General features: G+C 39.4%; 1 protein-coding gene across 1 annotated transcript in view; it reads right to left on the bottom strand.

Annotated features, from left to right (window-relative positions):
* Positions 1-12279, bottom strand: part of PPP2R3A (protein phosphatase 2 regulatory subunit B''alpha) — a 193782-nt gene that overhangs the window by 115664 nt on the left and 65839 nt on the right. Inside the window, exon 4 of the mRNA XM_003265256.3 lies at positions 1461-1564. Coding sequence (XP_003265304.2) covers positions 1461-1564 — 104 coding nt within the window. The remainder of the gene's footprint in view (positions 1-1460; positions 1565-12279) is intronic.

Genomic DNA, 12279 nt, shown 5'->3' on the forward strand with positions numbered 1-12279 from the left:
TCCCATCACCTAGGTATTCAACCCAGTATGCATTAGCTATTTTTCCTAAGGCTCTCCCTTCCCTCACCCCACGCCCTGACAGGCCCCAGTGTATGCTATTCCCCTCCCTGTGTCCATGTGTTCTCATTGTTCAGTTCCCACTTATGAGACTATGCTCCACCAACATAGACTCTTTAGTTCTAATGTGATGTATGAAGAACTTGGTGAACTTGACTTGCTGCTAGATTTTTAAAAATAGGAATACATTTATTAATCACCTACTATATTCTCAAGCATTATCGTATTAAGGCCTTTTAGCTGAAATGAAGAAATTAGAAAGAATCTGTCTGTTCAATATGCTGCTATTATAAGTTGATGTTAAATAATAATAACGATAGGTGAGTAGCATTTCCCAATAGTTTCCCAGGAAGGATATTTAGCTCAGAAAAGGTGAGAAGAACATGCATAACAAGGGTGCGGATCAGTTAAAAGAGGCAGAAGGGGCAAGCTGTGATACTTAGCTAAGATGTATAAATATACCAAGAAATAACTCTTAAAGAAGAAAGAAGGGAGAAAAAAGAGATAAGAAAGATGTTGGGTTTGAATTCAAGAAAATTTGTCAGAATGTTAGAATCCAGGAAAAGCTTGATAAATAAACTAGTCCTTTGGTTCCTTAACTGGAGCTTTCAAAAATTAATGATTAAAATCTATTAGAATTCAGTATTTCTAATAAATCAACTAGATATAATTCTAAATTGGATCATATGGGAATGAAAATGTATTTCCCATGTGACACATCTGATTTGCCCCCCCTTAAGGGGGAGTTCTTATTTGTTTCTATTTCACTGCTGCCAGATTCAAATCCTGAGACCCAAATTTAACAAGTAAAATTGGCTGGGTGTGGGGTTCACACCTGTAATCTCAGCACTTCGGGCAGCCAAGCTGGGAGGATTGCTCAAGGCCAGAAGTTTGTGACCAGCCTGGGCAACAGAGTGAGATCCAGTCTCTACAAAAAATTAGCCAGGTGTGGTGGTGCATGCCTGTAGTCCCAGCTACTTAGGAGGCTGAGGTAGGATGATCACTTGAGCCCAAGAGTTTGAGGCTGCAGTGAGCTATGATTGGGTCTCTGCACACTAGCCTGGGCAAAAGAGTGACATTCTGTCTCAAAAAAACAAAACAAAACAAAACAAAAAACAAACAAACAACAAGAAAAACCAAGTAAAACTAATAAACTATCAAATAGTTTTTAAAGAAAGATTTCTGCAGATCCGCTTTACTGTTTTTTAAAGAGGTTAGATAAAGGCTTGTGGCAATGAACTTGCATGTGGGTATAAATGGTTGTAAATCACTGAATTTTCCTTGTTGATATAAAGAGTAAAGGGAAAATGTATAAATGAGTAAAATAGGTGACCTTTAGAAAGCATGTCATGAGGGTCACACAATTCTCTGCCTAGCCCCAGAGAGACTGCTCACATACTTACTTTCTCCACATGGCAATGAATGACTGTGCTGTCACAAATCCTGTCTTCTCTCCCCCTGCAGCCCTGAAAATGGGGGCTTTCCAATAGAGAGGACAGCCACAGACCTGCAAATAGAAAACACACACAGGGTAAGCCAACAGAGAATGAAGAGATGACATGGCCAAAGAAAAGGTCTTTGTGGCTTTTACCCTTCATGCCACAGTGGATGGAAGAGCCCTCAGGAGAACAAAACTGGAGCATAGGCAAATATATCAACTAGGGTAGATTCAGAAAGAGGCAGAAGGGAAACAAAATAAGACAACATGTGTAACGAAGAAAGTGGAAATCCATTTATGTTTTCTCCAAGTCCATTTAAAGTGATTCCCTCCTCCAACCTGACAGTTAAAGCAACCAGCATCCCTTCCCACCACTTTCTTTTTTCTTTTTTGAGACGGAGTCATGCTCTGTTGCCCAGGCTGGAGTGCAGTGATACAATCTCAGCTCACTGCAACCTCTGCCTCCTAGGTTTAAGCAATTCTCCTGCCTCAGCCTCCTGAGTAGCTGGGATTACAAGTGCCCACCACCACACCTGGCAAATTTTTGTATTTTTAGTAGAGATGGAATTTCACCATATTGGCCAGGCTGGTCTTGACCTTCTGATCTCAAATGATCCACCTGCCTCAGCCTCCCAAAGTGCTGGGATTACAGGCATGAGCCACCACACTTGGCTTACCACTCTTATAAATTTACTACCTTCTAGAAAGAAAAAGAAATGACTGAATGTCATAGTTGTAATATATGTCCTTCCTTCATTCCTTAAGCAGAAAAATACAGCCACTTTTATTACTTGGTCACTTCATGTTAATATTCCACTACCTATCTCCTTCTCTCTCCTTTGCCTATTATGTTATTAAGCCCCAGGTTCAAGAAGAACCAGAAAATCCTAGACTGCTCAAGGAAACAGCTATCATATCTATTTAAATGGTTATAATTCAGGTAAAAGATGAAAGGTAAAATGCTATCATTTATTTATATATTAGAGGCTACCACAAATGATTACAAAGCCTTAGGAAAGACTGGGAATGAATATAAAACAATTTTAGTACCCTAAAAGGTATTGATTTTTCTCGATAAAAAGCTCTTCCTTTCAATTAAAAAAAACCTGAAGGAGAAAAAATTCTCTAGGAAAAAGGGAGCTAAATTTAGTAAGAACTCTCTCATGAGAGTAAATGGACAATTTTTTTTTTAATTGAACGGAAGAGGTCCCCAAGTCCCGGGCTATGGACACATGGACAGTTACCAGTCCGTGGCCTGTTAGGAACTGGGCCACACAGCAGGAGGTGAAGGGCTGGTGAGCTAGCAGTACCACCTGAGCTCCACCTCCTGTCAGATCAGTGGCAGCATCAGATTCTTATAGGAGCGTGAACCCTATTGTGAACTGTGCATGCAAGGGATCTATCTAACGCATGCCTGAGGATCTGAGGCAGAACAGTTTCATCCTGAAACTATCCCCCACTCTACCCCCATCCATGGAAAAACTGTCTTCCACAAAGCTAGTCCCTGGTGCCAAAAATGTTGGGGACTGCAGCTATAAGTAATAATACAATCCTTACTATTAGCAAATAAACAGTCTCCAAATCATCTCAATTTCTACACACACAGAAAACATATCCCGAATGTGGAACTCTTCAACAAGTCACATTTTGTTATGATATAAATACATTATTATTCACATTAGACCCAGGATCTGTTGCGCCCTCATCATTCTACAGAGGAAAAGCCTCTCCTCTGGAGGAAGACTAGATGTGCATCCACATTAGAATGCTTAGGTGAAGCTGCTCCTGGTGTGAGGCTTCAGTGCACAGGGGACCCCCACAGGAGCCTGAAGAGTACCTAGTCTGACATTAGTTATCCTGAAAGAACACCCAGGCTGCTGGGTTCATGGAGATATGGAAGGCAAGATTCAAGCCAAGGGAGGTAAGGACAGGGCAGAAATAAGAGGCTGCTGCTGCCAGGGCCACTAAAGCATGTCTGCAAGCAGAGCAGAATTTAAGATTTTTCAAGTCCAGAGGTCGAATACCTCATAAATCCACTGGGGTCAAGAATGAGGGAAAGGTGTTGCTTAGCAATCATGTGATTTTGTTTATTGTATAAATAATGATTACCAAGGTGCGAAGCTCACAATTAATACACTTTGGCTGTATAAGCTGTTGAATCCACTTTCCCCAATCCCAGACTCTCCTTTCATGCAGAATGGTGGTTTGCCAAGAAAATGCTCTTAGACAGTCTTAGTGATAGGCTAGTGGCAACTACTGGGAAAGAATCGTCTGTATCATGGAGGCAGGGTGAATGGAGTCACAGACAGGGTGTGTGGAGACGCTAGAACTGACTTACCAAAGTGCTTCAAACTCCCACCATTAGAGTCACTCATGAATTTTTCAGAACTGGAAGGGATCAGGAATCTTTTAACTTCCTGATCAGAAACACTTCGAGGGGCTGTGTGCTTACTACCTTCTGCGGGGTAACTTCCACTAACTAAGCAAATTTCATTCTCTTACAGTCTTTTCTCCAGAAGACTTCTGTTAAAACGGATATACATCTGCTCATAAGGAGTATTAAGTCTCTGAAGATTAATAAACTTATTATGACCCAAAGGCAAAATCCTCAGAGACAGGGTACAGAACAAAGATGTTCTGAAGTAGACTGGAAAAGGTCAGCCTATTGTTCTCATAGTGGGGTACCCTGAGTAGCCAAGTGTTATACAGCAGGAGGGTATTACGCCCTTGGAAAAACGACAAAGGGAAAAAATGAGAAAGGCAGAATGGTAAGGGCTATGGACATTACACTCTGACTATTAAAAAAAAGTATGCTAGCCTGCATCTGCTTAAAAATCAAAGATTTAAGATAAAAGGAGCCAGAAGATCAATAAGAACCTAAACAGTAAATGGTATTAATCTGAAGGCAAGAGAATAGCACTTTTATTAACAGAAGAGAGAACAAGCTTTTTCTTGATGAAGTGTGAAGTGTGAATACTGATTTTTTGTTTTTGTTTTTTTACAAAGGAAGAGAATAGATAGCAAGTGGGTACACAGAGATACAGAAAATGGATTTAGGAAACTTATTTTTAGAGAAAGAGGCGAGTCAATATATGGTAATCAAAGTTCTGAGCAAAGAAAACTTGATCAACACCTACGATTTGATCTAAGAATGGCCAACAAAACAAACAATCCAAAGCAAGGTTGTCTAATGATACACACAGGAGAGAATGATTACCCAATATTTGTAATCTTCTTTCAACATTTAAAGATGTCTCAGGCTTGTAATTTCATTTGGCCCTCACGTGATCCTCACATAGATGAGGGCAGTTATTTTTTTAATCCCATTTTGCAGATGAAGATATTCAGGCACAGAGAGGCTGCCTTCCAGGCCACATGTGTGACGGGTAAAGAAGGTGCTATGTCAGCCAGAAGACAGTAGGGCTTTACATGGTTCAGAAAAAAGTCTTATTCTTTTTCCTCAACTTTCTGCCAGAAGTTAAAACTCCATGATGAATCCTTTGGCCCAGTCTCTGAAAAATGCGTTTCTTACTGTTTCTCTGTTTCTGTTCCTAAGTTGCTTTCATTTCTCTGAGATTCATTCTCTATTCATTTCTTCTCTATCATTACTTAAAGCTGTGGAAAAACGTACAAACTACACACCGAGAATTTAACCAGATGTGAGCATTAAGTTCTTCAGGGCTGTTTGAGGTCTAAGATGAATGAGCTAAACTTCACCAACAGATGCAGATTTCATAAACACAGAGTTTTCTAGGCACTTAAAAACAGATCCCAGTCTTTATAGCTACACTTGAGTGCCACTAAGAGTAAGCAGCAAACTCAAGCTGGTCTTCCAAATAACTTTATAAACTACAAGAATCCATAAGAACATTCATTTATTGCTCTAACAAACTCTCTCCTCCTTACTCCTTAAAGGTTGCCTCTCTTCTCCTTTTCCTATGCCCACCTATCATAAGAATATGAACAGTAAGTGCTGGAGACACAGAGCTCACTGCCTGGTACCAAAAAAGACTTGCATGCACAGTAAAGAGTTGTCGAAAATAAGGATGACTTAGTGAGTACTAATAGACTGCAATAGCCAAGTAAAAGCTAAATTAAAAGAGAATTGGGAGTAATAAAAAGTCTCTGAGGACTGAGGGGATCATGGTGGATGGGAGGCAGGACTAGACTGCAGCTCCAACTTGGGACAGACAGAGCAGTGTGTGGAGGCTTGCATTGAGAATTTTTGCTCCAGAACAACTGCAGGAATAAATCAGGAAACCTGAGAAGACCCACAGACCCCCTGAAGGAAGCAGACTGCTCCTGCAGGACCCAAGAGACACACCAAATACTGTGCTGGTATCCATGGCTGAGAGACCCACAGAGGGTTCACATCACAGGACGCCGTGCAGACAACCCCCACTACCAGCCCAGAGCCTGGACTTGCTGGGTGGCTAGATCCAGAAGAGAGATAACAATCACTACAGCTTGGCTCTGAAGAAGCCACATCCATAGGAAAAGGGGGAGAGTACTAAATCAAGGGAACACCCTGTGGGACAAAAGAATCTGACTAACAGCCTTCAGCCCTAGACCTTCCCTCTGACAGAGCCTACCCATATGAGAAGGAACCAGAAAACCAACTCTGGTTATATGACAAAACAATGTTCTTTAATACCTTCAAAAAATCACACTAGCTCATCAGCAATGGACCCAAACCAAGAAGAAATCCCTGATTTACCTGAAAAAGAATTCAGGAGGTTAGTTATTAAGCTAATCAGGGAGGCACCAGAGAAAGGTGAAGCCCAGTGTAAGGAAATCCAAAAAATGATACAAGTGAAGGGAAAAATATTCAAGGAAATAGATAGCATAAATAAAAACCAATCAAAACTTCAGGAAACAATGGACACACAGAAATGCAAAATGCTCTGGAAAGTCTCAGCAATGGAACTGAATAAGCAGAAGAAAGAAATTCAGAGCTCAAAGATAAGGTCTTCAAATTAACCCAATCCAACAAAGACAAAGAAAAAAAAAAAAGAAAATATGAACAAAGCCTCCAAGGAGTCAAGGAGTATGTTAAACAACCAAACCTAAGATTGACTGGTGCTCCTGAGGAAGAAGAGAAATCTAAAAGTTTGGAAAACATACTTGGGAGAATAATTGAGGAAAACTTCCCCAGCCTTGCTAGAGACCTAGACATCCAAATACAAGAAGCACAAAGAACATCTGGGAAATTCATCACACAAAGATCATTGCCTAGGCACACTGTCATCAGGTAATCTAAAGTTAAGATAAAGGAAAGAATCTTAAGAGCGGTGACACAAAAGTACCAGGTAACCTAAAAAGGAAAACCTATCAGATTAACAGCAGATTTCTCAGCAGAGCCCTACAAGCTAGAAGGAATTGCGGCCCTATCTTCAGCCTCCTCAAACAAAAAAATTATCAGCCAAGATTTTGTATCCAGCGAAACTAAGCTTCATATATGAAGAAAAGATAGTCTTTTTCAGAAAAACAAATGCTGAGAGAATTCGCCACTACCAAGCCACCACTACAAGAACTTCTAAATCTTGAAACAAATCCTGGAAACACTCAAAACAGAACCTCTTTAAAGCATAAATCCCACAGGACCTATATAACAAAAATGCAATTTAAAAAACAAAAACCAAAAACCAAGATATACAGGAAACAAATAGCATGATGAATGGAATGGGACCTCATATCTCACCTAACATTAAATGTAAATGGCCTAAATGCTCCACTTAAAGATACAGAATTGAAGAATCGATAAGAATTCACCAACCAATTATCTGCTGCCTTCAAGAGACTCAACTAACACATAAGGACTTGCACAAACTTAAGGTAAAGGAGTGGAAAAAGACATTTCAGGCAAATGGACACCAAAAGTGAGGAGTGGCTATTCTTATATCAGACGAACTTTAAAGCAACAACAGTTAAAAAAGAAAAAGGACATTACATAATGATAAAAGGCCTTTTCCAACAGGAAAATATCACAATCCTAAACATATATGCACTAACACTGGAGCTCCCAAATTTATAAAACAATTACTAATAGACCTAAGAAATGAGATAGACAGTAACACAACAAGAGTGGGGGACTTCAATACTCCACTGACAGCACTAGACAGGTCATCAAGACAGAAAGTCAATAGAAACAATGGATTTAAACTATACCCTGGAACAAATGGACTTAATAGATATATACAGAACCTTCCACCTAACAACTGCAGAATATGCATTCTATTCAACAGCGCATGGAACTTTCTCCAAGATAGACCATAGAAGAGGCCACAAAATGAGCCTCAATACATTTAAGAAAACTGAAATTATATCAAGCACTCTCTCAGACTACAGTGGAATAAAACCTGAAATCAACCCCAAAAGGAACCCTCAAAACCATGCAAATACATGGAAATCAAATAACCTGCTCCTGAATGATCACTGGGTCAAAAATGAAATCAAGATGGAAATTAAAAAATTCTTCAAACTGAACGACAATAGTGACATAACCTATCAAACCCTCTGGGACACAGCAAAAGCAATGCTAAGAGAAAAGTTCATAGCCCTAAATGCCTACATCAAAAAGTCTGGGCTGGGCGCAGTGGCTCACGCCCATCATCCCAGCACTTTGGGAGGCCGAGGTGGGTGGATCATGAGGTCAAGAGATCAAGACCATCCTGGCAAACATGGTGAAACCCCATCTCTACTAAAAAATACAAAAATTAGCTGGGTGTGGTGGTGCGCAGCTATAGTCCCAGCTACTCAGGAGGCTGAGGCAGGAGAATTGCTTGAACCCAGGAGGTGGTGGCTGCAGTGAGCCAAGATCGCGCCACTGCACTCCAGCCTGGCAACAGAGAGAGATTCTGTCTCAAAAAAAAAAAAAAACAAAAAAACAAAACAAAACAAAAAAGTCTCAAAGAGCACAGACAATCTAAGGTCACACCTCAAGGAAGTAGAGAAACAAGAATGGAACAAACCAAACCCAAACCCAGCAGGAGAAAGGAAATGACCAGGATCAGAGTAGAACTAAATGAGACTGAAAAAAATAATACAAAAGAAAAAAAAATATAAAAAATAAATGAAACAAAAAGCTAGTTATTTGAAAAGATAAATAAAATTGATAGACCATTAGCAAGATTAACCAAGAAATGAAGAGAGAAAATCCAAATAAGCTCAATAAGAAACAAAACAGGAGATATTACAACTGACACCACAGAAATACAGAAAATCATTCAAGGTTACTATGAACACCTTTACGCACATCAACTAGAAAACCTAGAAGAGATGGATAAATTCCTGGAAAGATACAACTCTTCTAGCTTAAATCGGGAAGAATTAGATACCCTGAACAGACCAGTAACAAGCAGTGATATTGAAATAGTAATTTAAAAATTACCAACAAAAAAATGTCCAGGACAGACGGATTCACAGCAGAATTCTACCAGACATTCAAAGAATTGGTAACAATCCTATGACACTATTCCACAAGACAGAGAAACAGGGAACCCTCCCTAATTCATTCTATGAAGCCGGCATCACCCTAACACCAAGACCAGGAAAGGAGGACATAACCAAACAAACAAACAAAAACCTACAGACCAATATCCCTGATGAACACAGATGCTAAAATCCTTAACAATATACTAGCTAACTGAATCTAACAACATATCAAAAAGATAATCCACCATGATTAAATGGGTTTCATATCAGGGATGCAGGGATGGTTTAACATATGCAAGTTAATAAATGTGATACACCATATAAACAGAATTAAAAACCAAAATCACATGATCATCTCAAGAAATGGAGAAAAAGCATTTGACAAAATCCAGCATCCCTTTATGATTAAAACTCTCCGCAAAATTGGCATACAAGGGACATACCTCAATGTAATAAAAGCCATCTATGACAAGCCCACAGCCAACATAATACTGAATGGGGAAAGGTGGAAAGCATTCCCTCTGTGAACTGGAACAAGACAAGGATGCCCACTCTTACTACTCCTCTTCAACATAGTACTGGAAGTCCTAGTCAGAGCAATCGAACAAGAGAAAGAAATAAAGGGCACCCAAATCAATAAAGAGGAAGTCAGCCGGGCACGGTGGCTCACGCCTGTAATCCCAGCACTTTGGGAGGCTGAGGCGGGCAGATCACGAGGTCAGGAGATCGAGACCATCCTGGCTAACATGGTGAAACCCCGTCTCTACTAAAAACACAAAAAATTAGCAGGGCATGGTGGCAGGCACCTGTAGTCCCAGCTACTTGGGAGGCTGAGGCAGGAGAATGGCGTGAACCCGGGAGGCAGAGCTTGCAGTCTGCAATGAGCCGAGATTGAGCCACTGCACTACAGCCTGGGCGACAAGCGAGACTCTGTCTCAGAAAAAAAAAAAAAAAAAAAAAAAAAAAAAAAAAAAAGAGGAAGTCAAATTCTTGCTGTTTGCTGATGATATGATCGTTTACCCAGAAGATCCTAAAAACTCCTCCAGAAAACTCCTGGAACTGATAAAATAATTCAGCAAAGTTTTTGAAGACAAAATTAATGTACACAAATCAGTAGCTCTTCTATACACCAACAGCGAGCAAGCTATCAAATCAATAACTCGACCCCTTTTACAACAGCTGCAAACAAACAAACAAACAAACAAAAAAAAACATACTTAGCAATACACCTAACAAAGGAGGTGAAAGACCTCTACAAGGAAAACTACAAACCACTGCTGAAAGAAATCACAGATGACACAAACAAATGGAAACACATCCCATGCTCATGGGTGGGTAGAATCAATATTGTGAAAATGACCATTCTGCCAAAAGCAATCTACAGACTCAATGCAATTCCTATCACAACTTCTATCAAAATATCATCAACACTTTTCACAGAATTAGAAAAAAAATTCTAAAAATTCATATGGAACCAAAAAAGAGCCCACATGGCCAATGCAAGACTAGGCAAAAAGAATAAATCTGGAGGCACCACATTACCTGGTTTCAAACTACACTATAAGGCCATAGTCACCAAAACAGCATGGTACTGTTATAAAAATAGGCACATAGACCAGTGGAACAGAATACAGAATGCAGAGATAAAGCCAAATACTTACAGCCAACTAATCTTTGACAAGGTAAACAAAAACATAAAGTAGGGAAAGCACACTCTTTTCAACAAATGGTGCTGGGATAATTGGCTAGTCACATGTAGGAGAATGAAACTGGATCCTCATCTGTCACCTTTTATAAAAATCAACTCGAGATGGACTAAGGACTTAAATCTAAGACCTGAAACTATAAAAATTCTAGAAGATAACATTGGGAAAACCCTTCTAGACATTGGCTTAGGCAAAGATTTCATGACCAAGAACCCAGAAGCAAATGTAACAAAAACAAAGATAAATTGCTAGGACTTAATTAAAGAGGTTTTGCATGGTGAAAGGAGCAGTCAGCGAGTAAACAGACAACCCACAGAGTGGAAAAAAGTCTTCAAGATCTATACATCTGACAAAGGACTAATATCCAGAATCTACAATGAACTGATATCAACAAGAAAAAAATAATCCCATCAAAAAGGGGGCTAATGACATGGATAGACAATTCTCAAAAGAAGATATACAAATGGCCAACAAACATATAAAAAATGCTCAATGTCACTAATGATCAGGGAAATGCAAATCAAAACCACAATGCGATACCACCTTACCCCTCCAAGAAGAACCTTAACCCCTGCAAAACCACAATGTGATACCACCTTACCCCTGAAAAAAAAAAAAAAAAGAACAGTAGATGTTGGCATGGCTGCAGTGAACAGGGAACACTTCTACACTGCTGGTGGGAATGTAAACTAGTACAACCACTGTGGAAAACAGTGTGGATATTCTTTAAAGAACTAAAAGTAGAACTACCATTTGGTCCAGCAATCCTACTACTGGGTATCTACTCAGAGGAAAAGAAGTCACTGTAAAAAAAGATACTTGTACATGCACGTTTATAGCAGCACAATTCGCAATTGCAAAAACGTGAAAGCAACCCAATGCCCATCAATCAACAAATGGATAAACAAACTGGCGTGTGTGTGTGTGTCTGTGTGTATACATACATATATATATATATATATATATATATATGTATGTATATGTATGTGTGTGTGTATATATATATATATGTGTATGTATATATATATATGTGTGTGTATATATATATATATATGTGTATGTATATATATATATGATGGAATACTACTCAGCCATAAAAAGGAATGAATTAATGGCATTCGCAGCGACCAGGATGAGACTGGAGACTATTCCATGTGAAGTAACTCAGGAATGGAAAACCAAACATCGTATGTTGTCACTCCTAAGTGGGAGCTAAGCTATGAGGATGCAAAGGCATAAGAATGACACAATGGACTTTGGGGACTAAGTGGTAAAGGGTGGGAAGGGGTGAGGGATAAAACACTACAAATAGGGTGCAGTGTATACTGCCTGAGTGATGGGTGCACCAAAATCTCACAAATCACCACTAAAGAACTTACTCATGTAACCAAACACCACCTGTTTCCCAACAAACCATGGAAATAAAATTAGAAAAAAAGAGAATTAGCTAACTGGAAGACATGATTAAATCAACTTTTAAATAAATGGTTTTAAGAATAAAGAGGCAAAAAAAAATACAAACTGACACACTCATGATATGTTTTCAGGTAATTATATATACATCCCCCTCAACTTCCCAGGTAATTATATACACATCCCCCCGCCCCAACTTTTTATTGAGACAGGGTCTCACTCTGTCACCCA

Source organism: Nomascus leucogenys, chromosome 8, assembly GCF_006542625.1.
Source record: "Nomascus leucogenys isolate Asia chromosome 8, Asia_NLE_v1, whole genome shotgun sequence".
Taxonomy (NCBI): domain Eukaryota; kingdom Metazoa; phylum Chordata; class Mammalia; order Primates; family Hylobatidae; genus Nomascus; species Nomascus leucogenys.